At 42.4% G+C, this 25,220-nt stretch overlaps 1 protein-coding gene across 7 annotated transcripts; it reads left to right on the top strand.

The window, feature by feature from the left end:
* The first annotated feature begins 28 nt into the window (after window positions 1-28).
* Window positions 29-25,220, top strand: stxbp5b (syntaxin binding protein 5b (tomosyn)). Of its 7 annotated transcripts, XM_069536245.1 has the most exons (30): window positions 29-600; window positions 3,029-3,126; window positions 6,657-6,738; window positions 7,164-7,264; window positions 8,095-8,229; window positions 10,383-10,446; window positions 11,231-11,314; window positions 11,741-11,864; window positions 12,072-12,150; window positions 12,621-12,775; window positions 12,865-12,937; window positions 13,222-13,369; window positions 13,598-13,665; window positions 13,774-13,814; window positions 14,083-14,303; window positions 14,461-14,645; window positions 14,997-15,122; window positions 15,300-15,451; window positions 16,128-16,211; window positions 16,694-16,756; window positions 16,841-16,897; window positions 16,979-17,026; window positions 18,389-18,439; window positions 18,618-18,746; window positions 19,465-19,704; window positions 19,864-20,221; window positions 20,340-20,505; window positions 20,881-20,992; window positions 21,384-21,604; window positions 21,689-25,220. In XM_069536245.1, the coding sequence occupies exons 1-30, from the start codon at window positions 463-465 to the stop codon at window positions 21,728-21,730; spliced, it is 3,645 nt and encodes a 1,214-aa protein (XP_069392346.1). In that variant the 5' UTR covers window positions 29-462; the 3' UTR covers window positions 21,731-25,220. The 7 variants fall into 7 exon arrangements, with proteins under 7 accessions (XP_069392346.1, XP_019953700.2, XP_019953702.2 ...); XM_020098141.2 differs by lacking the exon at window positions 16,128-16,211; XM_069536244.1 differs by lacking the exon at window positions 16,128-16,211 and having other exon boundaries at window positions 230-600; window positions 8,095-8,456.

The raw sequence follows: 25,220 nt of genomic DNA, 5'->3' as shown, positions 1-25,220 counted from the left end.
AACACCGGCGGTACATCCGGGTGACGGCGCAGCGCAGACTCCCTCCCCGCTGCAGCTCACTGCGTTTCCGTAGCCAGGCTGCTACCCGCTGAGCCCTGCTGGCTGCTGGGGGACCGCTCACGGAAAAACCATCGATCCCGACCGAACAACGCCAAAGCCGGACGCGTAAATGGCGGATTAACGCTCGCGGCGGAGAGGGCCGGGCTCAATCCGTGTTCGTGACTCGGGGTTTTTTTTTTTTTTGTCCGGGGGGAGTGCGCTGGCGACACCCTCCGTAACATGTGAGATGTCCCCAGTAAGATTTTAACTGTGCGTTATTGCAGCTAACTAGCTAGCGGCGACCCCCTCCTCCTCCTCCACCACCTCCTTCTCCACCTCCTCCTCCTCCTCCTCTCTGTCCAGTTTATTTATGGTGGCTGGTTCGATCTGTTCTCTCAACCGTCGCGTCCCAACCGGAGGAAAATGAAGAAGTTCAACATCAGGAAGGTGCTGGACGGTTTGACAGCGTCGTCCTCCTCCGCCTCCGCTCAGCCGGGAGCTCTCCGGGAGAACGACGCCGTGCAGGAGACTCTCCAGTCGGAGCATTTCCAGCTTTGCAAGGTGGGTTCTCCGTGAACGGCGGCCACCGGTACCGGGCTGTCTCCCCCGCTGAACGGTCAGGTGACACCGGCGTGACCCGACAGCCCTGCGTTGTTTTCATACCCCCCCCTCCTCCTCCCTCCTCCGATCGTCTCTGCTCAGTGGGACGTTTCATGACTTCATCCAGAAACACCTGGGAACATTAGCGCAAACATTAAAGTGCTTATTACGCACACAGCGGCTTTAACGCGGTAGAATGTGCCACCCGTGGCCGTGTCCTGTGCTTGTCTCCAGGGCTGTCACAGCAACATCCAGCGCTGTTTGCACTGCACTGACTCTTCGCCTCAAGACACAGCTTTCCCTTCGCTGTAACCCAACCAGCTCCTCGCTACAGGATAGAGTTAAAGTTAAAGGGCGAAGCTGACACCTGAACGCAGCATGCCCTTATCTAGACTGGAAGAGTTGTTAGTTGCTGTAATATCTGTAAATGTAAGAGCTCCAGTCCTGACGGGATTTGAATGCAGTGACAGTCATCGGTGTCAAAGGCAGAACTTGGATTATTCTAAACCAGGGGCCATCATTTACACAGAGGGGCCAATTCTGTGATCAGCATTCACGCACAGTTCCTCATCGTAGTCATTCATTGTTTACTGTTATAGCTCTGCAGCTTTGAGCAAAGCCACACATCAATTCATATTTTATATGTTTATTATATATTATATATCTATCAAGCACATTGTGTTAAAACACTTAGAAAAGAAAAACATATTAACAAATTGTCATAATAATAGTAAGTAAGTAGTGTGTTTTGAATGTATATGTTTTTTTAATACCCTCTTTAGTGCACACATTGTTTCCCATAATGCATCATGAAAACTAGTGTAGGACTGATGGTCACTAACCAAGCGAGATATACCATCATGCATTGTGCCCACAGTGGAGAGACAGGTAGAGCGAGTGCAGCAGGAACAACCTGACCCGCTGGATATGTTTTGTAACTTAATATATTAAGTATTAATATGAAGTGTAGAATAAATATTTAAAATTTACTGTGGGTTTTTCCAGCTGCTGATGTAGTTGTACGTCATAACCCCACAACAATGACGTCATTTCCTCTGTGCCGAGTAGTGTCCGATGAGTTTTTCCTCTCTTCCCAGTGAGTGAAGTAGGAAATATTAGTGAGTGACTTTAGACACAACAACAGACTCCTCAGGGGATTATCAGATTTCAGCTGGGCCCTGTGCCCCCCTGACCCTGCCCCGAGATCCGCCCCTGCACTAAGTTAATTCAAGTACTCTGGTACTGGTACTTGAGTACTTCCTTTTTTATGCACCTTTGTACTTCTACTCCGACAATTCAGTGGGTGCTCTTTATTCCACTGCATTTAGTCAACAGCCATAATAAACTTTGTACACAAAAGTTTGTACACAAGGAAAAGTATAATGAGCTTATAAAATACACTCCAACACATTGTTAAAGACTAAACCAGTGGCATCTAAACCCTCTTACTCAAATGGTTTTATTTAAATAACTATTTTATATTCATCCCCAAACAGCTCCAACTAAACAGTAAAATGCTGCTTACACATTGATGCATGAGTATTCAAAAACCACTGTCATTTACAGTGTATTGCATCAGTTACACAAACAAAACAAATTATTCAAGTAAATGTGACTGCGGGTACTTGTTGGAACTTATTATCTATCAGAAATCTCCTCTGTCCAGCATCTAATTTTAGATTAGCCTCAGCTAAATTTGCGTTCATTTCTACACCCAACAAAGCCAGCGGCTGCGTCCTGTAGATCAAAATCATAAAGGGATTTCTTCAGGACCAGTATAGCAGGATGAAGGATTACCAGCTCCTTCAGTATAGATATTAACACGTGAGTTAATTTTCAGCCATGTATGGTTTATTAATCTATAGCCTGTAAGGCTGGGAAAGGTCTCTGTTGTGTGAGTTGTGTGAATTGTGTTGAACATCTCAGAGAGCCAGCCCACCAGCCCCTGCCCCAGCTCCTGCAGAACAGGTCAGGCCCCCTGGGTTACGGGGCCATGGCTTAACCTGTTATATAATCCTGCTGCAAGCCGCACAGAGCTCACTGATGACTGGGCAAGGTTTCCAACCTGAAAACAATTGAGTTATAGATGTCCGATGATGATTATATTTTTGTGGCCTGAGCGCTGCAAGATCCTGGCTATAGAGTTCACTCTGTGAATGTCAGCATGACTGTACACATGTCAGGATATCAGAAAAACCATCCTGTCCCCATTCACACTAATGTTTATGCTTTATCTAATTTATTTTGATGATCATGACTCATTTTCCACATTGATGGATTAGGTTTTGAGGAGATTATTATGAGGGTTTTTTTAAAGCCAGCATGACTGTGTAGCAGATGATTGATTGGCTGACTGGAGGTCTAATATAAATTCTGCTCTTTCCTGCAGACTGTGCGTCATGGCTTCCCATATCAACCATCCTCAATGGCTTTTGACCCCGTGCAGAAAATCTTGGCCTTCGGGACCCAGAACGGAGCTTTGAGGCTGTATCCTTTTTTTTTTCTTCACAGGAAAATGTAGAGAAGCACATAAGGAAAGTAAAGCTTGGATGATTCCAGGGATTTTTTTCTTACATCCGCCTCCCCCTTGTACACACACACACACACACACACACACACACACACACACACACACACACACAGAAGCACAACAACACACTCGACCTATGTCTAACTTCTAACGTTCTTTCCACACAAGTCATATGACCAAGCTGCCCCTCAGCATTACACAAGGTCTGGGGGGGATTCACACAGAAGGTGACCTGTCTCTACCTCCTGTCATACAGCACAACGAAAAAGAAAATCCATACCGCGCAGGGGGAAGTGAAGGGCTCAGAGGTGGACACTAGCTAGGATGTGTTTCTGTGCAGCCCGCAGCCTCCTTCTCCTGGAGCACCCGGGCTCATTAGTGGTATCTCTGCAGTAGCATGAACAGCTTCTCCGCCATATGCCGAGGAGCCAACCTCATCAACTGTGCTGCCCGGCCTGTGCCAGGATGCCACTTCATATGTGTTGTAAACATCACTGGACTAACTCAACACACACACACACACAGTCAAGCTGCTTCAGTGCTTTGTGGACAGTTGGGCGTCAGTTTTGAATTTATTTGTGTTAAAGAAAACAGCATTTTTGCAGCTAGAGCAACAAAACTGTTCCTAGATTCTAGACTGTAAGTTGCTGCACGTGATCATTTGCTCACAGTTTTTGCTGTTTACAACTTCAGGGTTGGTCTATTTGCATATAAACACAGGGTTTCCCTTTGTTCTGATATCCTGCTTGGGAGGCCCATCTTCTTTATTTAGATTTTCATTAGAAGTAGCTCCGTCCTCGTCCTTATCCACTTTCCAGATTAAGAGAGCCTTGTGTTTACAGGGCAACTCCCAGAACACACACACACACACGTGCACACACACACTGCTTCCATGTTGTCCTAATGTGCAAGATAGAGCTGATGGGATTACTGTCATTCAGGCAATTGGTCCATTTATCAAAAGACAGGCTGTATCGATCCACCTCATTGCCCCTGGAGTTTGGAAACGCTGCCACAGCTCAGTAGACATACGCTCAATGAGGTGTCTACAAGCAATAAATGTCTGCTTTTACAAGATCTGTCTCTACTACAGTGTTTTAATCAGCGTGTTACTGTAGACGCTGGCCTGCGCTTTCCAGCAGACGTGCACTTACATTTTTGGCCGTCATGAGCAAACTGTTGAATGTGGTGTTGGTAAATATCTCATGTTTCTTCCTTTTTATTTTCAACATTTTAAAATGAAATGTTAGAATTGCGTATTTTGGGATTTTCCAAGGGATTGTCCAAGTTTGTGCAGGACTGAAAATACTTTCTACACGTAGAGCGGCAGCTGACTGGACATGTGAGAAGTCAGTAGTTTCTATTGATGAACTTCAGTAGCAGATGCACTTCCTCTTATTTATTTTTGCAGCTCATCTTCATTTTGTAAGCTAGCATGATCAAACTTCCTGCCTCGATTGTTATCAGCTGCCTCAACAAGAAACCTGATGTTGAAATGTTCTCGTGAACCACACTGGTTTATCAACTGGGAAAGAGTCGATGATCTAGTCGAGTGACTTTAATGTGAGATGCCTTAACCTCTCACGAAAAAAGTGAAGAGAGGGCAACGTGTTCAGTCTTTGTTAAAATCACAATTTAGCAGAGCTGGACGACAGTATGTAGAATAGATCATATGTTTTATATCTGTCACGTGTTCAGGGCTGCAAATAACATATTTTCATTATCCATCATATATGTTACTATATTATATGGTAGAGCACATGTTGATGAAGTCAAATTGCTTGTATTTCTTTTAGTTTCCCAACAGAAATCTGAAATTCACATTAACATTTGGTACTTGAATATAACTTTCAGAAACCATTGCAAATTAATCTCCTGGCAATTTATTTATTGATTAATTGACAATTTACTTGATGATTTTATTTGAAAATGTGCCGTATATGTTTTGACCAACAGATAATGACATTTATTTTTTTTACTTTTTGTTTCCCTGCATCACAGTATGTTAAGTTGCATGTAAAGTCACACTTGTTGTTCTGTGACTCAGCTTCCTTTGCTCACACTGTCTGAGAAGCTCATTTTCAACTCAGGAAATTATAGGAAGGGGAGCATGCATTGTCTTGAGTAGTCTCAGCTGATGGTCTACCGTTTGTGTGTAGTTTGTGCCTGTGGTTTAAGTGCGACAGGAAGTTGAAACTCTTTTTGCTTATCACGGTTATAGAATCTTGTTTTGAGGCTCTCAGCAGTTTCCTGCTAAACTAGAAAGTATCTTGTCTCAGCAGCCCCTTAACCCACACCACTACAGAATGAGTTCACTCAAGAAACGTCAGGTTCTTAAGACATTTTTCTCGATTCTTATGCACAACCAGACGCTGTCAAATAAACCTAATGCCTCTTCCTCTGCCACCGTGGACCTGAGGAGACGTGATTATCTGTCAATAATTCTGACAAATGTTGTGCAGAACCTGCGGGACCAGGAGTTAAAGCTGGACTCAAAGGTTGTGGGGGAAAGTGAGTTCAGTTGCCAGCAGCTCTCGGCTTGAAGTCTTTGTTTGTCTCCATCCCTCCGCAGGAGTGATGACCACAGTTGAGCCTGTCCTAAAACGGGCTCCTACGACCCCACCTTAGTTTGTTCAAGGTGCTGTGGGATTGTTTGATCACAGCTTGGTTGATCCTGTTGAGACACATTATGCTGTGTCAGCCAGTCAGATAGTTAACGCAGCTGTCTGTCTCTGGAGCACTTCTTAGATTATGATGAGTCTGAGAAGCAGTGCACCTTTTTTTTGTCTTTGTGGCCAATCTGTCTTTTCTGGAGATTGTCACGGTGATTAGATCTCATGCTGCTTCCTTCTTCTTTTGTGCTGGTGTGCAAGACTCTGTGCTCATAGTCTCTCTGTTAAAGTGATCACAGGCTGGTTGAAACAGAAAACCATTTCCTTCCACGCTGCCTCATTCCTGAGCTGTTTGTGAAAGGATTTTGGAGTTTTTTTTGCTTGGGACGCATTCACTCCTGGTGACAGTGGCGGAGCTCCACTGTCTCCAGACATCTACTGGTGGCTGACTGGGTGGCCCGTCTGTTTTTTTTAAATGGATAGATTTAGTGGGCGGGGATCCTCTGAATGTAACCGTGTGATAGAGAGAGAGGTGAGAGTTAAGTTAATCATGCTGCCGTCATACTGGCTGACGCATGTGAATAAATCAGGCACCACCGGGCCCACTGATTTTATTTATAACTGGCTATTTCCATGTGTTTCATGGTCTTGGCAGTGCAGCTTTAGGAAGGTAAACAGAAAACACCAACTTGCATTTAGTGTATAGTTTAACAAAGATCTTGGGAACCTGCAATGTTTTTAAAATGAAAACATCAACAGTGACCACTTATTCAAACACACATTGTTTATTACTGCATCAGATGAGCTGCATTTATTATCTCTGCATGAATGTCACTGGTAACTGTCCAGTTTTCTTTGACCGAAGCGCCTTTCAGCTTTGGCCGTGCTGGTGTGGAGTGCTACTGTCAGCATGAGAGCGGTGCTGCTGTCATCCAGCTCCAGTTCCTGATCAACGAGGTTTGTTGTCATTACTTGTTTGATTTTCTCTCCTCCTCCTCGTCGCTCATTCACTCCCCGTCAATCTCCTGCATCTGTTGTTGCATGTTGTTGCTCACAGATACCGTAGACACCGGGGCTTATTCACTGTTTCCAGGCCAGTGAATCACTGCAAAGTTATTTGAACTGTGCTTCACACCAATTAAATGGTGCTGCTGGTTTTAAACCCAAATGCCTCTGCTATAGCTTCATAATGATGTGCTTATTATTTTGCACAACCATGTAAAACAGCCCATAATAAGCCACAAGAGACAAATAATCAAAATAATTACCTTTATTTTTTCTTGCATAAGAAAATAAATCCAGACAAGTAGATGAAATGACAATAGAACAATAAAATAGGAGGATGCTTTGTGCATGCTCACAACAAATCTTCTTCCCAACAGGGGGCGCTGGTGAGTGCCTTAGCAGATGACAGCATCCACCTGTGGAACCTGAGGCAAAAAATCCCCGCTATCCTGCATTCTCTCAAGTTCAACAGGGAGAGGTAAGGCAGCGTGTTCCTGTCACTGCTTCTCTGTGCACTGACGGAGCATCAGCCACTGAAGTGTGAACGCAGCCCTCACAGCCGGTCACATGCTTCTCACTGTATAATCAGCTGTTGCCGGCACATCTTGAGAATTGATGCACATGTATCTTGTGATTGTGCAACAACTGGTCTTTCCCTTTAAAAATCCAGTGGGGAATTCATGAGGTCATGGTGAAATATTTCTGCTTTCTCGCCTAGTTTGTTAATATGGGGCATAACATTAGATTAGATCACCACAGGTAAATGTATTTAAACAGCACTTTTCTAATATTGATAAACACTCAAGGTGCTTTACACTACAGTTATGGCCCAGCCGTCTGGGGCTGGTTCTGGATCTTGACACCTGAGCCCGGGATCAAACCACCGACCCTCTGGTTAGTGGACCAACCCCTCTATTACCCGAGCCACAGCTCGATAACAAATCAGATACATTTTCACTTTTGGTCCTTTTGTGAACAAACTCAGTTAATGCAACTTAAATATACAACGTGCAGACAGATACACAATAAAACTGTCACCTGTGTCTGTTGACACTGTCAATGTGTTGCATGACTGAACGCTTCTTCCCACCACTTGAGAAAAGACAGCAGTATTTACTCCCGCTGGTCTATATATAGTCTGGCTTCATTAGTGTGACACAGAGCAAAAGCCTTTGTAATTAAATCTTAGTCACTCGTACTCTTTCCTGTTGGACCGGCGTGATTAGAGGGCGACTCTTTAATGGGAATGAGTCATGAGATAATGAAAAGCCTGGTTGTGTTGTGATGGCTCCTCATCTCCTCTTACAGAATCACGTACTGCCACCTGCCCTTCCAGAGCAAATGGCTTTACATCGGCACAGAAAGGGGAAACATCCACATTGTCAACGTGGAGTCCTTCACTCTCTCAGGCTACGTCATCATGTGGAACAAAGCCATCGAACTGTGAGTCTGTGTTTCACACCTTCCCCTCCCGCCCCCTCCAGGTCTTTGCTCACTGGCCATTTGTGTGTCTTCTTTGTGCAGTTGTTCTTTTGTCCCTGTTCACACCAGGTTTTAACATCTGAGGTATCTGATCACAAGTGGACAGCTCTCGAGAGGACAGTTCAAACCCGGTCTTCTCCTGAATGCATCTCTTGTGACCGCTTGTAATTGGAACTCACTTCCCCACTGTAAATGCAAATACACACATACGACGTTTGTGTCCACGATGGCAAAACAATGTTCTTATTAGCCAGTGTGAGTCTATAGCTGGTTCCTATGTAAATGTGTGTGTCAGTATGACAGCAAGGGAGAGCGGAGCCAGGAGAGGCTAAGGGATTAATGCACTGCACATAGCTTTACAATGAACTAAGGTTTAATTTATTTGAAAAAAGATTAAAAAGTCATTATGTGTTGGTCACACATAATTTAATGTGGGAGAAACACTGAAAGTGTAAAAATGTTGTGTCATTTGATTACACGACCCTTCAAATGTGGGCCATGATGCATTTGCATCCACACAGATATAAAAGATAAGACCACCTCCTGAGTGATCTGATCTCAAATGTGCCCTCAATGTTTCTTAAGTGAGTTCACACGTGAACTTGGAGCTCTCCCCTGTTATCGGATCACTCAGGATGGATATTTATACCAGGTATGAATGGGGTCTTTTAACAGAGACTCCGAAATGCAAAGGATGTCCGTGTTTGTAGATCCAGTGCGTCCTGTAAGCTCTGAATACTGTAGCTCTGATCAGCGTGAGGGCGGTATGGGGGTGGCGATTGTGCCATTCCAGGAACTTGCTTCTGAGACTTCTGAAGGTGTTTTCTGCCCGATTTAACGGAACTTCTGTGATAGGAAGTGCCCACTTGATAACCCCGGAGACTTATCCTGTGTCTCCCACTCCTGCACGTCCACACACACTGTAGGGATCACAGGGAATTTCCTGCAGAGGTCAGATAAAAGTTGGCAGGTGCCACATGCAGGTAAAATTAGATTTCAGTGGATATGATGTGTCACTTAACAGAAACTTTTAAAAGTCTAGGTTATAACAGTGTTACGACACCTGATTCTGTTAATGCAACTGAAAATGTATATTGTAATAATTATTACTATGCAAGTAAAATATGAAGTGGACCATAAAGCTGATGGGTGTTTATCTGATGAGTCTGTATGTTGAAGATGCAAGATAGTATGGCACCAGTCTCAGAAACAGACAGTGGAGATGGGAAATGTTTCTGGCCGTCTGACTGTGAAAATGATTAAAGGAAATAGCTCCTGGCTATGGGGTAAAATTTACAACATAATATTCTAATTTGAAGAGTTGTCCGATCTCTGGTAGAAATGTCTTTTCAGCACTGCTTCATCCTTTTTAGTATCTGCAAACTGATGGATTCAAATTCTAGGCCTCCTGCATAGGAGAGAAAAACCCACCCCTCTGGTCCTAATGATCACAGTAAAAGTTGAACTCACTAAACTCAGTTTATTCCTATTTGTGATCAAGTAAAATAGGTTAATCCCCTTTTTCAATTTGTAAAAATGAACCTTTGAAGCGGTTTTAAATGAAACAAACATTCTGTTTACATGAATGTATTAGTATTACTTTATACCAAAACACTTTATATACGCTGTAATGACCGGAGTTCATGTTCCAGTCTGTCCCTGACATTTCTTCTTTTCTACATCTTTGACTACATCGACTCATAAGCAGCAATGAGATCATTAGCTGCTGGAGCCAGACCACATTCAGAGGCAGCAACACCGTCTTTAGGACAGACCTTCACTTCCTCTGTGGCCCTTTGCTCTGTTGCCACGGTGATGCAGTCTCCACATACTATAATCTCTCACAGACCCTCATGTGACCCCGCTCTCCCTCCCTGTTTGTCTCTCTCATACGTAATGTCTCTGTCTGTGGTGCACTGATGCACATTTTCATTTATAATAATCTTCATGCTGACCCAGAGATTCTGGCTGTTATTATTTTTTTGTTCCTCTTTGAATGTCCTCCCTAATTGCCTCCCCATCGTCCTCTCCTTGAAAAAAAAACTAGAAAGGATGTGTTCATCCATATGAACCTTAATTTTCTGTCTTGTTTTTCTTTTGCCTTCTCTGTGCAGATCTACCAAGACACACCCAGGGCCTGTCGTGCACATCAGTGATAACCCCATGGATGAGGGAAAGGTAAATTCATCATTTAACACCACAAACAGAACAGATACATTTCTATTTCAATGTGTAGTTGGAAATTCCAGACAGGCAACTCGGTTGGAAAATCCTGTTTCCATCTTGAATGACACTCAGTAGAGCGCATACATCCACCAAGGCCCGACAGGTTCTTTATGAAAACAGATTTGAATCTGCTAGATCTGGATTTTTATTTGGATCTGCGCCAATTTTGACACACCAATAGGTATCCCTCCCTTAAACATGTCTATTTGTTTTTCATCAAGATCCAAATTTGTGAACATGTCAAAAAACCGCTCTGTCGCTGTGGTCTTTATCCGCCCATGTTCCTTCCTTCCACCAAATTTCATGGAAATCTTTTTTGTTGTTTTTGGGTAATCCTGCAATCAAACAAAAACAATTGAAAAAAATGGACAGAGGCGAAAACAAAATATTAAGCCAATGATAACTGATATTTATCTCACTTTGAGATATATATCTCACTATTTCAACATTGAAGCAGTTCTCTCAAAGAAATTCCTCAGGAAATGAAATACTGCATGTAAAATAAAGCAACCAGTAGATTTTTCTGGTATAATTACTGAGTCATTGAATCAGATGATAAAGAAACTGCAGGACCTGCGAAATAAAGTGTTGCCTCTGCTTAACATGTTGCTTAACTTGATGAAACCTTTGGACACCACAAACCGTTATGAAGCAGACATGTTAAGTCAGGTATATGAGCAGAGGGGTTTCACAGCAATCAACTGAGCTGTGCTTTGTGTTTCTCTTCTTATTGCAGCTTCTGATTGGATTTGAATGTGGTGTAGTGGTGTTGTGGGATTTGAAGTGCAAAAAAGCTGACTACCGCTATAATCATGATGAGGTAAGACATTATTTTCCTTCCTCTCTGTGCTCGTGAGGATGTTTGTTGGTGGTTGTCTCGTGGTACTAGGGGACCAAAAGGGAGTTTACTCCTGTTTCAGTCACTTTTGCTATGAGCCACAGTGATCAGCCGTTGTAAGAAATTATTTTCTAACCCTTTTTAAAGACGGAGGTAGATATGTGTGACTTTTTTTCAAACATTGACCTCTACAGAAGGAATGAAAGCGAGAGAGCATTTGGACAACGACTTGTTTTGTTCTTTTAATACAATTGTTTTGAGAAAAAGGAAACCAGCCTTAACCATAAAATTAGCCGAACACAGAACTACTACAAATCTTCTTCTCCTTTATCATTGCACTGCTGTAAAATTTGAATGTACTCTCTGTGTCACGCTCTGGTGATGGGCTGCTGTGTGTGTGTGTTTCAGGCCATCCACTCAGTCGCCTGGCACCATGAGGGAAAACAGTTTGTTTGCAGCCACTCAGATGGCACTCTGACCACATGGAATGTACGAGCCCCAGCCAAGCCTGGACAGATCATCACACCACATGGTTAGAACTGTTGTGCACACACAGTTGTATTGTTTATACGAACACACACAAGCATGCTGAATACAAGCCACCTACCTCTCATCTTGAAGCTTGAAATCCTTCTTATTTTAGAGGTGGCACCATGTGTACGGGAACATGTATACACAGTTTGTATTCTGCTTGTGCAGATTCAATTTGAGTACATTTTTTACATTTGATCTCCACCAGGAAAGCAGCCTAAGGATGGAAAAAAGCCAGAACCATGCAAACCTATCCTGAAGGTGGAGTACAAAACAACGAGGGCTGGGTAAGTGTGCTGGACCCCACCCATCCTGTATCTCAACTGACTGTGGTTTGAATCCATATCCTGAACTGAAACTGGCCTTTCCTGTTATTCTGTTACACAACATGTAGTCTATCTGCCGTTCAGACCTGTTGACAGTATCCTTATGCTGGTGGAAATTAGGGGGAAATGCTGACACTGAATGCTGAAATCTGAACTGAGCACTAAGGCTTGCAGTGTGAACGTAGTGTAAATGTCTCAGGTGTCGGAGGACAGGGATTAATATAGTTAGTAGTAATTAAGAAAATAGGCTGCTCTTGAAATGGGGTCAAATCATTTACAGAGAAAGCACAACAGTAAAATTATGACGTCCCTCTTCAACCATTTCCCTCTGATTCGACCCAGTAGCTTTTCACCATAACAACACACTGAGGTATATTGAGTGAACAATTCAAATCTTTGTGTGTGCGTGTGTGTTTGTTTCCTGAACCCAGGGAACCTTTCATGGTCCTGTCTGGAGGTCTGTCTTACGATACAGTGGGGAGGAGAGCCTGTCTGACTGTGATGCATGGAAAGAGCACTGCTGTCCTGGAGATGGACTACCCCATTGTAGATTTCCTAACACTGTGTGAAACTCCTTATCCAAATGGTGAGCTGTATTAGAACACTCAGAGTCTGTGTGAGCTCAATGAAATTACATCATCACCCCTGTTCATTTTGTGTTGTTTGGTTTGCCAGACTTTCAGGAACCCTATGCTGTGGTGGTCCTGCTCGAAAAGGATTTAGTTTTAATAGACCTCGGACAGATTGGGTAATTATTCAAATTTCCAAATATAGTTTGAGTATTTTTGGTATGAGTCAAAGAATATTGATTTTATGCTGCAATTCACAAATCAAAATCAGCTGAATAACATAAAGTCACAGTTAATATTTGAATGCCACAGTTGCTGTCCAAGTGACTATAGTTTATACATTTTGAAGAGACCATTCCAGACTGTCATAGAAATTCTGCTGCTGTCCTATACGTCTAAAGTTGACAGACATGCACATGTGAGAAGATTAAGTCTTATTTTCATATTACATTTTTCTTTGCAGGTATCCAATATTTGAAAATCCATATCCTCTGACTATTCACGAGTCACCAGTGACCTGCTGTGAGTACTTTGCTGACTGCCCTGCTGAACTTATTCCTGCACTTTACTCCGTCGGCAGTCGGCAAAAGAGACAAGGTTACAGCAAGAAGGTAAATTACTCAACTGTGTAATGATTTTAAAATACATTGGACTTTGGAATTTAGTTTTATAGAATTTCTTTCCTGGTTACTCAATTTGGCCACGTCTTGCTCTTATTCCCTAGCCCTGATCTATGCCTTGCAGCATACTTTTTTATTGGAAATAAATTAATGACTAAATATCCACTGAGGTAATATAATTGCATTTGATAATTTGAGGTATGGTTCTTACTCCTACAGGAATGGCCCATCAGTGGTGGAAACTGGGGCCAAGGCACACAGAGTTACCCAGAGATCATAATCACGGGGTTCGTGATCATTAAAAGAATCAACACATTTTTGTTATACATTCATAAATTAATTTGAATCATATTCATGCTGTAATATTCTTTTTTCAATGTTTTCCCTTAAAACAGACATGCCGATGGGTCGATCAAATTTTGGGATGCTTCAGCATGTGAGTAGTTTTATTAGAAATATTAGTATTTGGTGCAGAAAAGTGGTGAATTGTGAATATGCCTTGCTTGTTGTATTTAAACACTACAGTGTCATCTGCATAGAATTATTCATGATTAGCCCAATTTGCACTCCTATTTATGGCGGCACTTCTTTTATCCAGTTATTGTGCAGTGGAACTAATCATTTACTTCAACACACTTGTAGCTACAATGGGTATATTAGCAGAGGTGGAAGATAAGCATATCTTTCTTTTACTGTTCTCCAAGTAATGCTTCAAGTGCTGTACAAGCTGAAGACTGCCAAGGTGTTTGAGAGGGCTCGTGGTAAAGAAGAGAAGTCGAGCACAGATATCGTAGAGGAGGACCCATTTGCCATCCAGACCTTGTCCTGGTGCCCCGAGAGCAGGATGCTCTGTGTGGCCGGAGTGTCAGCGCACGTCATCGTCTATAGATTCAGCAAGCAGGAAGTCACCACTGAAGTTGTGCAGGTGACTAAAAGACATTTTTAATGGCAGTGTGTCATCAGAAACATACAGACTACAGAATTCTCAATCTTGAAGAAGAGATACATTCATTTACAGGTATTGTGAGGGGTGAAGGTTTAACAACTAGCCTTTTTTGTGACAAGTCATGTCTTGTGTTAAGCTCCTGGAGGTGCGGATGCAGTGTGAATTTAGCGAGGTGGACTCTCCTGATCCTGGGGGGGAGCAGACTCCCACCCTACCAACCCCAGGAGCTTCCTCCAGCCCTCAGGAGACTGAGCTGTCCACTCAGCCCTCAACAGGCAGCAACTCCTCAGATGGACCCCGGGACAACATACCCTGTCTGCAGTATGGACAATAAAGTTTTTTATTAAGAAGCTGAGCTAGCAGATAGCAATAGACCAAAAAACTGAAAGAAAAGGATAGTTTAAGTCGTGAAGTCATCTACTCACTGCTTTTGTCATAAGCTGAATTCTTGACAAAGTTTTTACATAAGTACACCAGGGGAAATTGTAAAAGTGATGAAAAGGCTTTGACAATATAATGGTGGAAGGGAGAATAACAACAATATTGAATAGTTATGACTTTGAAAGTGCAGCTTACCCAAAGCGTGATTATTTATTCCGGTGTAAACCGTATCCTGTCGTCTCATCCTGCCGTCTCATCCTGTCGTCTCATCCTGCTGTGTGTTTGATGCAGGGTGCGGAGCTCCCCGCTGAAGCAGTCTCCAGGCTACCAGGTGGAGCTGGTGATCCAGCTGGTGTGGGTGAGCGGGGAGCCACCTCAGCAGATCACCAGCCTGGCTATCAACTCCTCATATGGCCTGTAAGTATCCAAAGCTTGTACGCTTGGTATCTATGACCACACATGTCCATGGTGGTTATGCCTGGCCTGTTTTGATTTCACTCACAAGTCAGTGCAAACAGTATATGGTGCCTGCAGATATCAGTTTGGCGTTAGGGTGAAAAACAGTATCTGACTCTAATTTCTCTCGTGTTTCAGTGTTGTGTTTGGGAACAGTAACGGTCTGGCTGTGGTGGACTACCTCCAGAAAACTCTGCTCCTCAACATGGGCACATCAGAGCTGTACAGCCCATCTGACCCCTACCAGAGGCAGCCCTGCTCCCCACGCAAAGCACGACAGCCCTCTGGAGGTGAGCTGCTGTCTCATCTCACTGACTGCCCTGACTAACATGTTAAAATCATGTTTACCATTGAAATAAAACTCTATTCATGAGCGGCTTAGCTTATATTCTATTGTGTTGCTATCTGACTGTTCGGGAGTGGGTTCAGGAGGCGGGGCTGACTCTTGGCAGTCACTCTTACTTCACACTATGACCACCGCCCCCCTGCAGTAGCTCCTCTTCCTCAACAGGGGGCATCACTGACAGATTCTCCATCTGTTCATTTGGAGAGTGAAAAAACAGTGGAACACGTTAGTGACCTGTGCAGTCAGTGGATGCTGTATCATTGTGGCTCTGCTCTAATAAAACGATCTTTTGACTTGTTTTGAAGGAGCAAACAGGACATGAGCCTTGTTGTTTACTTGCTTGTTGTTGCCCAAGCTCTTTCTGTCTGATCGTCAACTTCTCTCTCTCTGTTTGCATTCATTCTTTTCCTGTCTCAGTGGTCTGCTGCTAGACTCAAGACTCTTCTGAGTGGGTTTTCAGTCTATGCAAACTGTGAGGATGCTATAGAAATGTTTTACTGTTATATGCAGCAGAGTCTGAGACTGTCCTCTGAGACTGTCTTCTCATTTACACTCATGATTTCCCGTCTTTACACTGTCTCACTGTTTTTACTCTTTACTCTCTTTGTGATTTGATGAAGACAAACCAAATGGGACATCTTACATGTCCAGGCTTTCTAAATTGTATACGCGGTCCTTGAAAAAACTACGCTCGCCTCACCTCAGTAAGTTTATGTATGTCAGAGTTTACACCCCCCCCCACCCATGTTATTTTTAGCATTATTTTTCAGCTCTAAGCTTTTCCCTTTTCTCCCAGATTTTGTTACAGCACCCCCAAATCCTCAAAAGCTCACTAGTGATATTTTGTTTAAAATTCTGGAAGTGAGCTGTGACAGAATTCTATGACTTGAGGGCTCTGTAACAAAATCAGGTAGTGTGTCATTTAATCCTGCTGCCTGTTTTACTAGACAAACAGTGACACCTTGAGTCAACAGATTTATACTAGATTTGTGAACTCCCCGGGGCTTATTTACTGAACTGTAGGAGTAGCGATTCCTGCCTTTGTTCAAATGAGTGATCCTTGATTATTTCCTCTTTATGTACTGCGCTGTATGAACAGACATAGCTATAGGAATAGTCGCTGAGAGTAGTCTAAGGCTACGACCAATTCTACCATGTTTAATCACCATGTTCGTCGCTCCCACAGGACTCAGCGAGTCCAACGATGGAGCCAACGCGACAGAGGACCGCTGCAAATCACCTACTTCAGGTAAGCCTTAGTGTTTGATACAAGAAACACATCATTTTATTATTTTAAACGAGATCTGTTCAACTGCTGCTGTTTGTCATGTAGGGTCTACCTCACCGTACAATTCAGATGATGAACGAAAACAGAAGTTCATTGAGAAGGGTACTGTAATATCCCCTTCGATTCAAGCTCGATTAAAGCAGCTGCCGTTACCTGACTTGTCTTTTTGAACCTTGTTTCCAGTGAAGTTCAAAAGCAGACGCTTTTCCAAGACGGTTGCCAATGACTTTGGTACTGTATCATCATCCAAACGTGTTTCCTCTGATCACGCTCTCCTTCTCTCTGACAGCGATCTAACCACACTGTGCCTTAATCTGGCTTAAATCTGTGCCAATGAAAGAAAGAAGTGCTTTGGAGGAATGTATTTTTTCTTACTAATCACATGGTTTTGGGTTTTCATATTGATGACGTGTGACAGTAATCAGGACTCTTTTTCAAATGCATGACAGGAAATCTTGTGAATTTCAGGCCTCAGATTTTCTATGCACCATCTATATCTACTGATAAAACAGTATTATATACAAATTGGCAGATGATACCACATCTTATTTTTGATGGATTCAAAAGCATAGAAAATCTGCTTTCTGCCATCATCTTATCGTACTAATGTCCAGCCACATCATGTGTTTTAAAGTGAATTATTTCTCTTTGATTCTAGACACTTGCTTCTGACTCCAGGGCTTCGCTTCAGTGTTAACTGTTTGGCTGCCCACTGATTTTTTTCCCCTCATATTCCTCCCACTCTCTTTGCGTAACTATGTTCACTGAAGTATGATCACCTTATTTCTTGACTGCCTCTTGCTTTGTTTGACATTGCAGACCCTCTGCGATGCTTCTCAGCCTCATTTGAATTCTCAGGGTCTCTCACCGGGAGGTTATAGACTACAGGAGGCAACTTTTGGAGTGTCACTATTATTGGCTCCTGGCAACAAGCAGCATCGTTAGAAGTTAAATATTTTTGGGGATTAGAATATCCCCAGAATCTTGCTGTGCACATTAAAGCTAGGGTTGGCAATCCTGGAAAAATTAGCAAGAGCAAGGCTACACCAATACATCCCACCCTGACCTTTGACCCTCACATCAAAGCTATGCACCCAAACTACATGAATGAGCACTGCTGGACGTCTTTTCCGTGACTCGCTTGCTAACTTCTGAAAGTCGTACCTGCTTCATCTGTGACTGTCTCTACTGCCTGTGAAGACTCCGGTCAAACGCATTTTCATCCCGACTGAATGAAATGATTGGTCAGGTTTATAACAGTCCTGTGACGGCCACAAAAACTGCTTTTTATAGAAAGTATTTCAGAAGCAAATAACCAACCCTACCTTCAATGTACAGCATGTACTGTATGTATATCCTCAGCAGTTGTCTTACAGTATATATATATATCACCATTGTTAAGTATAAATCAAAATCCTGACTTTTTCAATTGATTCCCTGGTAATTTGCATGGTTAAAATTATTTCACAAATTTCTTCATTAATGATTACTTAATGAATTATTGCAATTAATTTCAGTAATGCTTTAATTATTAAAAAAAACATTTTTTTCCTCTCAAAATAAATAAATTGGGGGTATTTGTTTCTGTTACAGCCAAGATGTCTCGGAAAATTAGCTCGTCTAGTGAGCAAAAGCCAGACCTGGGTAAGCCATAAACTAATTACATTTTCTTACAGGTGTTCATCTTGTCCTTCGTGTCTTCTGCTTAGTGTAATAGTTCTGTGAGCTTATTCTCCAGTAGCATGATGGTGTGAATGTGAGATTTGTTGTTATCCTATAAGTTGAGACGGACACTGTTTGTGTGTGTGTGCACTGTGAGCAGAGGAGGGCTTCCAACGATGGCGCTCGCTCTCATGTAAGAAGAGCATTAATTGTATGAACAAAGGCAAGGCAGCGTCCAGGATGAGCCAGAAGGCGGGCGTATGTAGAACTAAGTCAGCCCCTGACTCCTGTGAGTGGACCAGCCATTGGTCTGGCTTGGGCTGAAGTGGGATAACTGGTACTAACCCCCACCACTGCTGGGGCTTTTTGTTGTTTTTAAATTGGTTAACATTAGACACTAATCCTCTCACAATAACTCCTTTTCTTCTTCTCGAGTAAGATCCACTGGCTTTGACTGCACTCCACATTAAAAATCTCCACTTTTCTTGTTTACAGTTTTTCTGTGTGAGGGAGACGCATGACGGGCGGTGTGTTCACAGATCTTTTTGTGTTTCTGTCGGGGTCCCTCATTAGCTTTTTAAAGAGGGTCAAAGCTTGTGTGTCATCTTCTGTCAGCACAGTAATGAGGCATGAGTAAATGCTTGTTAAATAACAGGTCTTTAGTACTACACGCCCATCTTACATTTTTTTGTTGGAAAATTAATTGTAGTTACAACTAAAAGAAAACTGCATACTTGTTTGTGAACTGTGCCTGATAATATCAGAAGGCTTTCTGGTTTACACCTGTGTGTGCACTAAATGTGTTTGGAAACATGTTCTGCTAAACACATGGTTGAAGAACAAAGCTCTAACTTGATAACTGCATTTTGACTTGGTGGATTTTATGGCATTAACATGTCTAATTCTCATTTCTGCATGAAGGAGAAGTCCCAATGACCTTTCCCCTTTTTATTTCACATGAGCAATTTCCTCATTGTCTTATATTTGTGCTCACTCCTGCTGTCCAGATGTCAAGGATAACTCGTTCACCCGCTCGCGTAGTTCAAGTGTAACCAGCATAGAGAGAGAATCTCGAGAGGCCATCTCCGCCTTTCTCTTCTGTGAGAGTTTTCCCAGGAAGACGGACAGCGTGCTCAGCCCCTGTCTGCTGGTGGGAACCACCCAGGGCTCTGTGATGATGGTGGCCCTCAGCCTGTCGCCCGGAGGGGACAACAGGCTGCAGCAGCCAGTCGGCATCTCCTCCTGCGGTAAGAAGCTGAACTGAACTTTATATGACTCAGCAGGTGTGGATCTGCATTCAACTCGGTGGCACTTGAAAACAAAAGAACAGTGCTGAGACTTACTCATCATACAAGTCTAAACTCTCTAAAACTCTAACTGAATCATTGTAATTCCGGTTTATCCAGGAACTCTAGTCAGACTGAAAGGAGGCATTTTGACGATGGCCCTGCTGGACTCCACTGCAACTCTGCTGCCCCCTTCCTATGAGCCATGGTATGACCCAAACGCCTCAGATGAAGAGAAGGAGAAGAGCAGGAGGCGCAGGCCAGCCTCCCCTCCCTCGTCACAGGAGGGTCAAGACCCCCAGTTTGCAGTGCTGTGTTCAGAGAAACAGGCCAAGGTGGTGGCCATGCCTTCTCAAACCCGCATCTACAAACACAACATCACAGAGACCTCCTTCGTGCTAAGGGCTGATGTTGTGCAGATGGCCGGAGCTAACTGCATTGCCTGTTTCTGTGCTAACGGGCATATCATGACTCTGAGGTAGCTTAAAACCACAAGAACTATTGTTGTACAACTTATTTCAAAGTGAAGATACAACTCTAGTGGAAAACAGATGCAGCTTCAAACAATCCACTGTGTGATCTTTTTGTCTTCACAGTTTACCCAGTCTAAGGCCTCTGTTGGATGTGAACTACTTGCCGCTGACAGACATGCGGATAGCCAGAACGTTCTGCTTCTCTAACTTAGGTCAAGCCCTGTACCTCACCTCTCCCACCGAGATCCAGAGGATCACCTACAGCCAGGAGACCTGCAACAACCTGCAGGTCAGAAACTCTTCATCCGTAATGAGTTTGACTATGAAACACTGGAATTCATGTGATCCAGTGATGCTAAATGTGCAGACGTGACGTGTAGGTTTGGATGAAACAAAACAAACTAAAGTGTTTGAGCACTTGTCATGAATCTTTGGGCATCAAAATAGAAGGAGTTTATTTAGAATTTATTTAGAATTTCATTTTAGTATTTCTTTTTTTACTTACATGTGAACTTACATATTTTCATATCCGTTATTAGAATGTGACGGGGTATGGGTTATACCAAAGAAACAAAATAATGTCAGAGGCTTTGTAGGTCAGTCTAAATATCTACAGGGAATATAAATTGAAGTAGACATGTGCTGATGTTCTTGTCTTCTCCAGGAAATGCTCAGTGAGTTATTTACCCCTGTGGAGACACCAGAGGCCCCGAACAGAGGTTTTTTCAAGGGCCTTTTTGGTGGAGGAGCTCAGTCTCTGGACAGGGAGGACCTCTGTGAGTGCACATCATGATTCCCTCAGCTTCTCACATTTACATACATGCTGCGATTTGCACATTAATGTGTTTCTGTTTATATCTCTCAACATAATGGCCAACTGTTATTTCCTACAAGTGCCACCACTCGGGCTCCAATAGCACATGTGTATTTTTTGCAGAGAGAGCCATTGTCTGTATTTCTATTCTAAATTCCAGCTATTGTTTTGAGTGTAAGTCAACTTCCTTGTACGTTATAAAATTATTCTGTTAAAGGCAGACACAGGTGACATTTTGGTTTCAGAAAAATGCTGTAATCACTTAGATACCATTTGACATAACACCATAGATGAGAAAGTAAGTCCCTTTTTCACCTTTTTTTGTAAGTAAAAAAAATGTATCCTTTTGATAGTTGGTGAAACAGCTGCAGGTAAAGCCTCCCGTAGCCTGGCACAGCACATCCCTGGCCCAGGCGGCATGGAGGGCATGAAGGGGGCTGCGTCAGGGGTTGTGGGCGACCTGGCCCGCGCCCGGATAGCTCTGGACGAGAGAGGGCAGAAGCTGGGCGAGCTTGATGAGAGAACGGCAGCTATGATGGCCAGCGCAGACTCCTTCTCCAAACACGCCCATGATGTATGTACCTGACATTTCTTAGAGCACATAAACCAGTTTACCTTACTGGCTCTGACTCTCGTTTTTTTTTTTTTTTGCCCTCAGATGATGCTGAAGTATAAAGATAAGAAGTGGTACCAGCTCTGATGGCAGCGTGTGGAGCATCGAACTCTGTAATCACCATTGTCTCCATGGAGCTGCAGGTCCCTCTTCTTCTTCTCTCTATTTCTGTCCACGTGTTGGTGGTGGTGGTGGGGGGGGGATTCTGCTCAACAGACCCATGCTTTTATTCTCAGCACAATATCACACACTCTGCATTACCTCAGTCACCGGAGGACAGCTGAGGAGCAGACACTGGTCGACCAGTTCAACGAGAACGGAAAAGAAATGGAAGAAGAGAAGCTCTTCGGAATCTCTCTTTTCATTTCAAGAGCGCTGATGTTCACGTAACACCAATCCGCAGAGCGGGAGAGAGAGAGGACCTTCCATGTCCATCCATCATGCGCTCATATATACAGTATCTCACATATATATCCACACATCCTGCTGGTTTTGTTCTGAATGAGGAAAGACAATTCTGCAAAACATGTACTTGTGGTGGCCTGATTGCAATCATTCTGTTTTTTTCCCCCTTGCTCTGCCCTTTATGGTGTCCGCGAAACATAGTGGACTTAAATGAGGAGAAAAGTCTGATGACCCCTTGTACTTCGAATCTAATCAAGTCAATGAAGTTGTACGTTTTCTGTAGGAATGATTGTGTCAGTGAAGGACTTGTGTTCGTTTGTTTTGTCCCTTTCTAAATTATTTTGTCAGTCTGTGTTTGACATTTTTGTCCAGAAAGGGCCTTTCAAGCACTTAGAGCTGTGATTAAAAATATGGACAGGTAGATGATGAATCTTATTGCCTCTCACTGAGTTAAGGGCTGGTAGTTCACTAGTTCATCACCGACCGTTCCTTTTTAGAGCATTTTCCAACCAAGTTATTTTCCACGACAAAGCTAAATGACCTGTTTTCTGAGAGTCACTTTGGTTTTATTTGAAACTTCAGTTATTTATTGGAGCAGTATAATAGATAGGAATTCAATGAGTTTGTATGTTGGGCATTAAAATTGTGTTTTTTTCTCCTCTGGTAGTAAAATTAGCAAAAAAAAAATGCTGTAAGTGTTTACCCCTGATTAAGAGTTTACATCATCAGAAAGAGTTATTACACTGGAGAACTCCTGAAGGTCTTTATATTCCTCAGCTTTCATGGGGCTGTTGCTTTGTCACGTATGAGAAGGATGATATGTTAAAGGGCAAGACAAAGATTGTCCGTAATGTAATTAGCATAAATGTATATTTTGGTTACAATTTTAAGTTTTTTGTGATAAAGATTTTATCTATAAATGATTATTCAAAGTTCTTTCTTTTATTGTTTTTTTTTTTTTTTTTTTGCTTTCGGTCATAGCTGAAGTTGATTTTGGTCTCGTTTCTCAATGTGGAGGGAAAGAAGCATGTGTCTCTTACAGCACAATGGAAACAGTGTAGCTGTCTTTGTGTGTGTGTGTGTGTGTGTGTGTAGCTGCCAGTAGGAATGACCCACAGCACGGCGGTGTTCCACACAGTGCCAACGGTCATCTTTCTCTTCTGCCTTCGCCTCATGACGCATATATGCTAACCTCTACCTATGTGTATATCTGTGTGTTTGTGAACATACATATATTTCAAGAATATGTGTATGGGCATCAATATTTATAATACTACAAAGATACAGTGTATTACAATAGGTCTTTTGAGGTCTTTGTTTTTGCTTGACAGTGTTTTCTCAATGTGATTAACTAGACTTCTATTGTAATTAGATTTCTTTTCCATGAGGTGCAAGGATATGCTGCTTTTTTGTGTCGACGTAGGAGCATTATCAGTTTGTCTTTTATTTTGAAAAGAGAGACAAGACTTATGTCAGTCTAGGTCGCTGCCAAATGTTGTAAATAACGGGGACAGCTGGACACAAATCTGACAGTGCAGGTTCAAGGCAACGTGACATACTGTACGCTTGCAGCCATGTTCTTTTCCGACACCAAAGAGTTGCTTAATTTCACAGAGTTGTCTTGATTTTCCCAAATGGTGTAAGAGTCGGTCTGGATTCCTGGGACAGCACTACTAAGCCAAGAAGTCAACTGTGTGTAGGGGTGAAAATAGATCAGCTTTAGCTTCTTCCTGCAGGCGTGACACCCTCATTACCGTCCCAGACTGCTGTTGGTGTGTTTAGAGGACAGGTGAATCTGAAGAGTTCATTCCAAAATGAGATATCCACCAAAGAAAATCATGGAACACAGACTCCTGGAAAACAGTCGCAGTCATAAACTTAAACTCAAGAGATGCTGTGAGAGGTTTTGAGACCTTTTCTTAGATTGGAGAGTATTAAACCGTGTAGACATCAGAGTTGTCGAGTTATCAGTTTCACCAAAAAATGTTTTTTCCATGATGGATATTAAGCATTTTGGAATAAAACCCTTCATTTTTAACTGGCTGGTTTTAATCTGCTCTACTAAAAACTACTGAGGTAAACCCATTTGAGAGAGCAGGGATGTGGGTTTTGCACTATTTTTTCTACTTAGAATAATTTTGTTAGTATGATTTTTAATGTTTTACTTCTTTCGTGTCCCATTTTCTTCTTTTGAAAGGACCAAAACATGACAGAACCTATGCTTATCTATGTCATTTGCCAATTATGCTGATTGCTTCACTCTCAGATTTGTTTTCAATGTAAGGTTAATGATACTACGATATATTTATATATTTGAAAACAATTATATACATATATATATACTTTTAATTTCAAGAATTATTTAAAATGACAACCTTTAATGTAATCTTTGGGATAGAATAACTCAACATCAATGTCCAAACAATGGTTGTGCATAATTGTCCATCATCCAGACTGGACAGTGAACATTTCTGGTTATATATTGAACACGCTCATCTCAGATTCAAGCTCTGCTACTGCAGGAGGGTCGTCTCCTCTCAGTGGGCCACTGAGACTTTCTAAAAAGTGTGGCCTCGAATTTAAAGTGCTTCGGTTCGCAACATATATGTCCTAAATGGACTCTTATTGCACATTGAAGGATGCATGATATTAAGTGTTTACAAACTTGAAACAACCACGTATTATCCCTCTTAGAGATTGTCTCTTCTGGCATTTGTATTTACCACCATGTTGAACAAAAGTGAAGTTCTCACCACACATCAGACACGTCTCCATTCTTTTCCTTTCTTTGATCATGCCAAGTGTGTCAGTGTGAGAGATTATATTTATTTTATCGGTACATCTTTTTATGTTACTGTTCTGCTTCATGAAAACTCTTGCTTTCAGTGCGCTGTAAAAATGCATTGAAATGGAAGCTCGGCTCACAGCAGCGTGCAGGAGAGCTCAAGGGTTTCTCAGTCGCCATATACTTCCATCCATCTGTCTTCTGGGATGAATATCTGTGGAGTTGCAGTATTTTCTCATAGTAGGCAATTTTTGTACAGTTTTATTAAAACAAATTTCACATGGATGTCTGACTTAATCTGCTGCCACAAACAATTTAGACTGTAGATACAGTATATATATATAGATATTATTGTGCAATGGAAAATAAATGTAAAACCAATCTTAA

Source organism: Paralichthys olivaceus, chromosome 12 (assembly GCF_024713975.1).
Source record: "Paralichthys olivaceus isolate ysfri-2021 chromosome 12, ASM2471397v2, whole genome shotgun sequence".
Taxonomy (NCBI): Eukaryota; Metazoa; Chordata; class Actinopteri; order Pleuronectiformes; family Paralichthyidae; genus Paralichthys; species Paralichthys olivaceus.
Note: the sequence above shows the minus strand (reverse complement) of the source record. Positions and strands in the feature narration are given on the sequence as shown.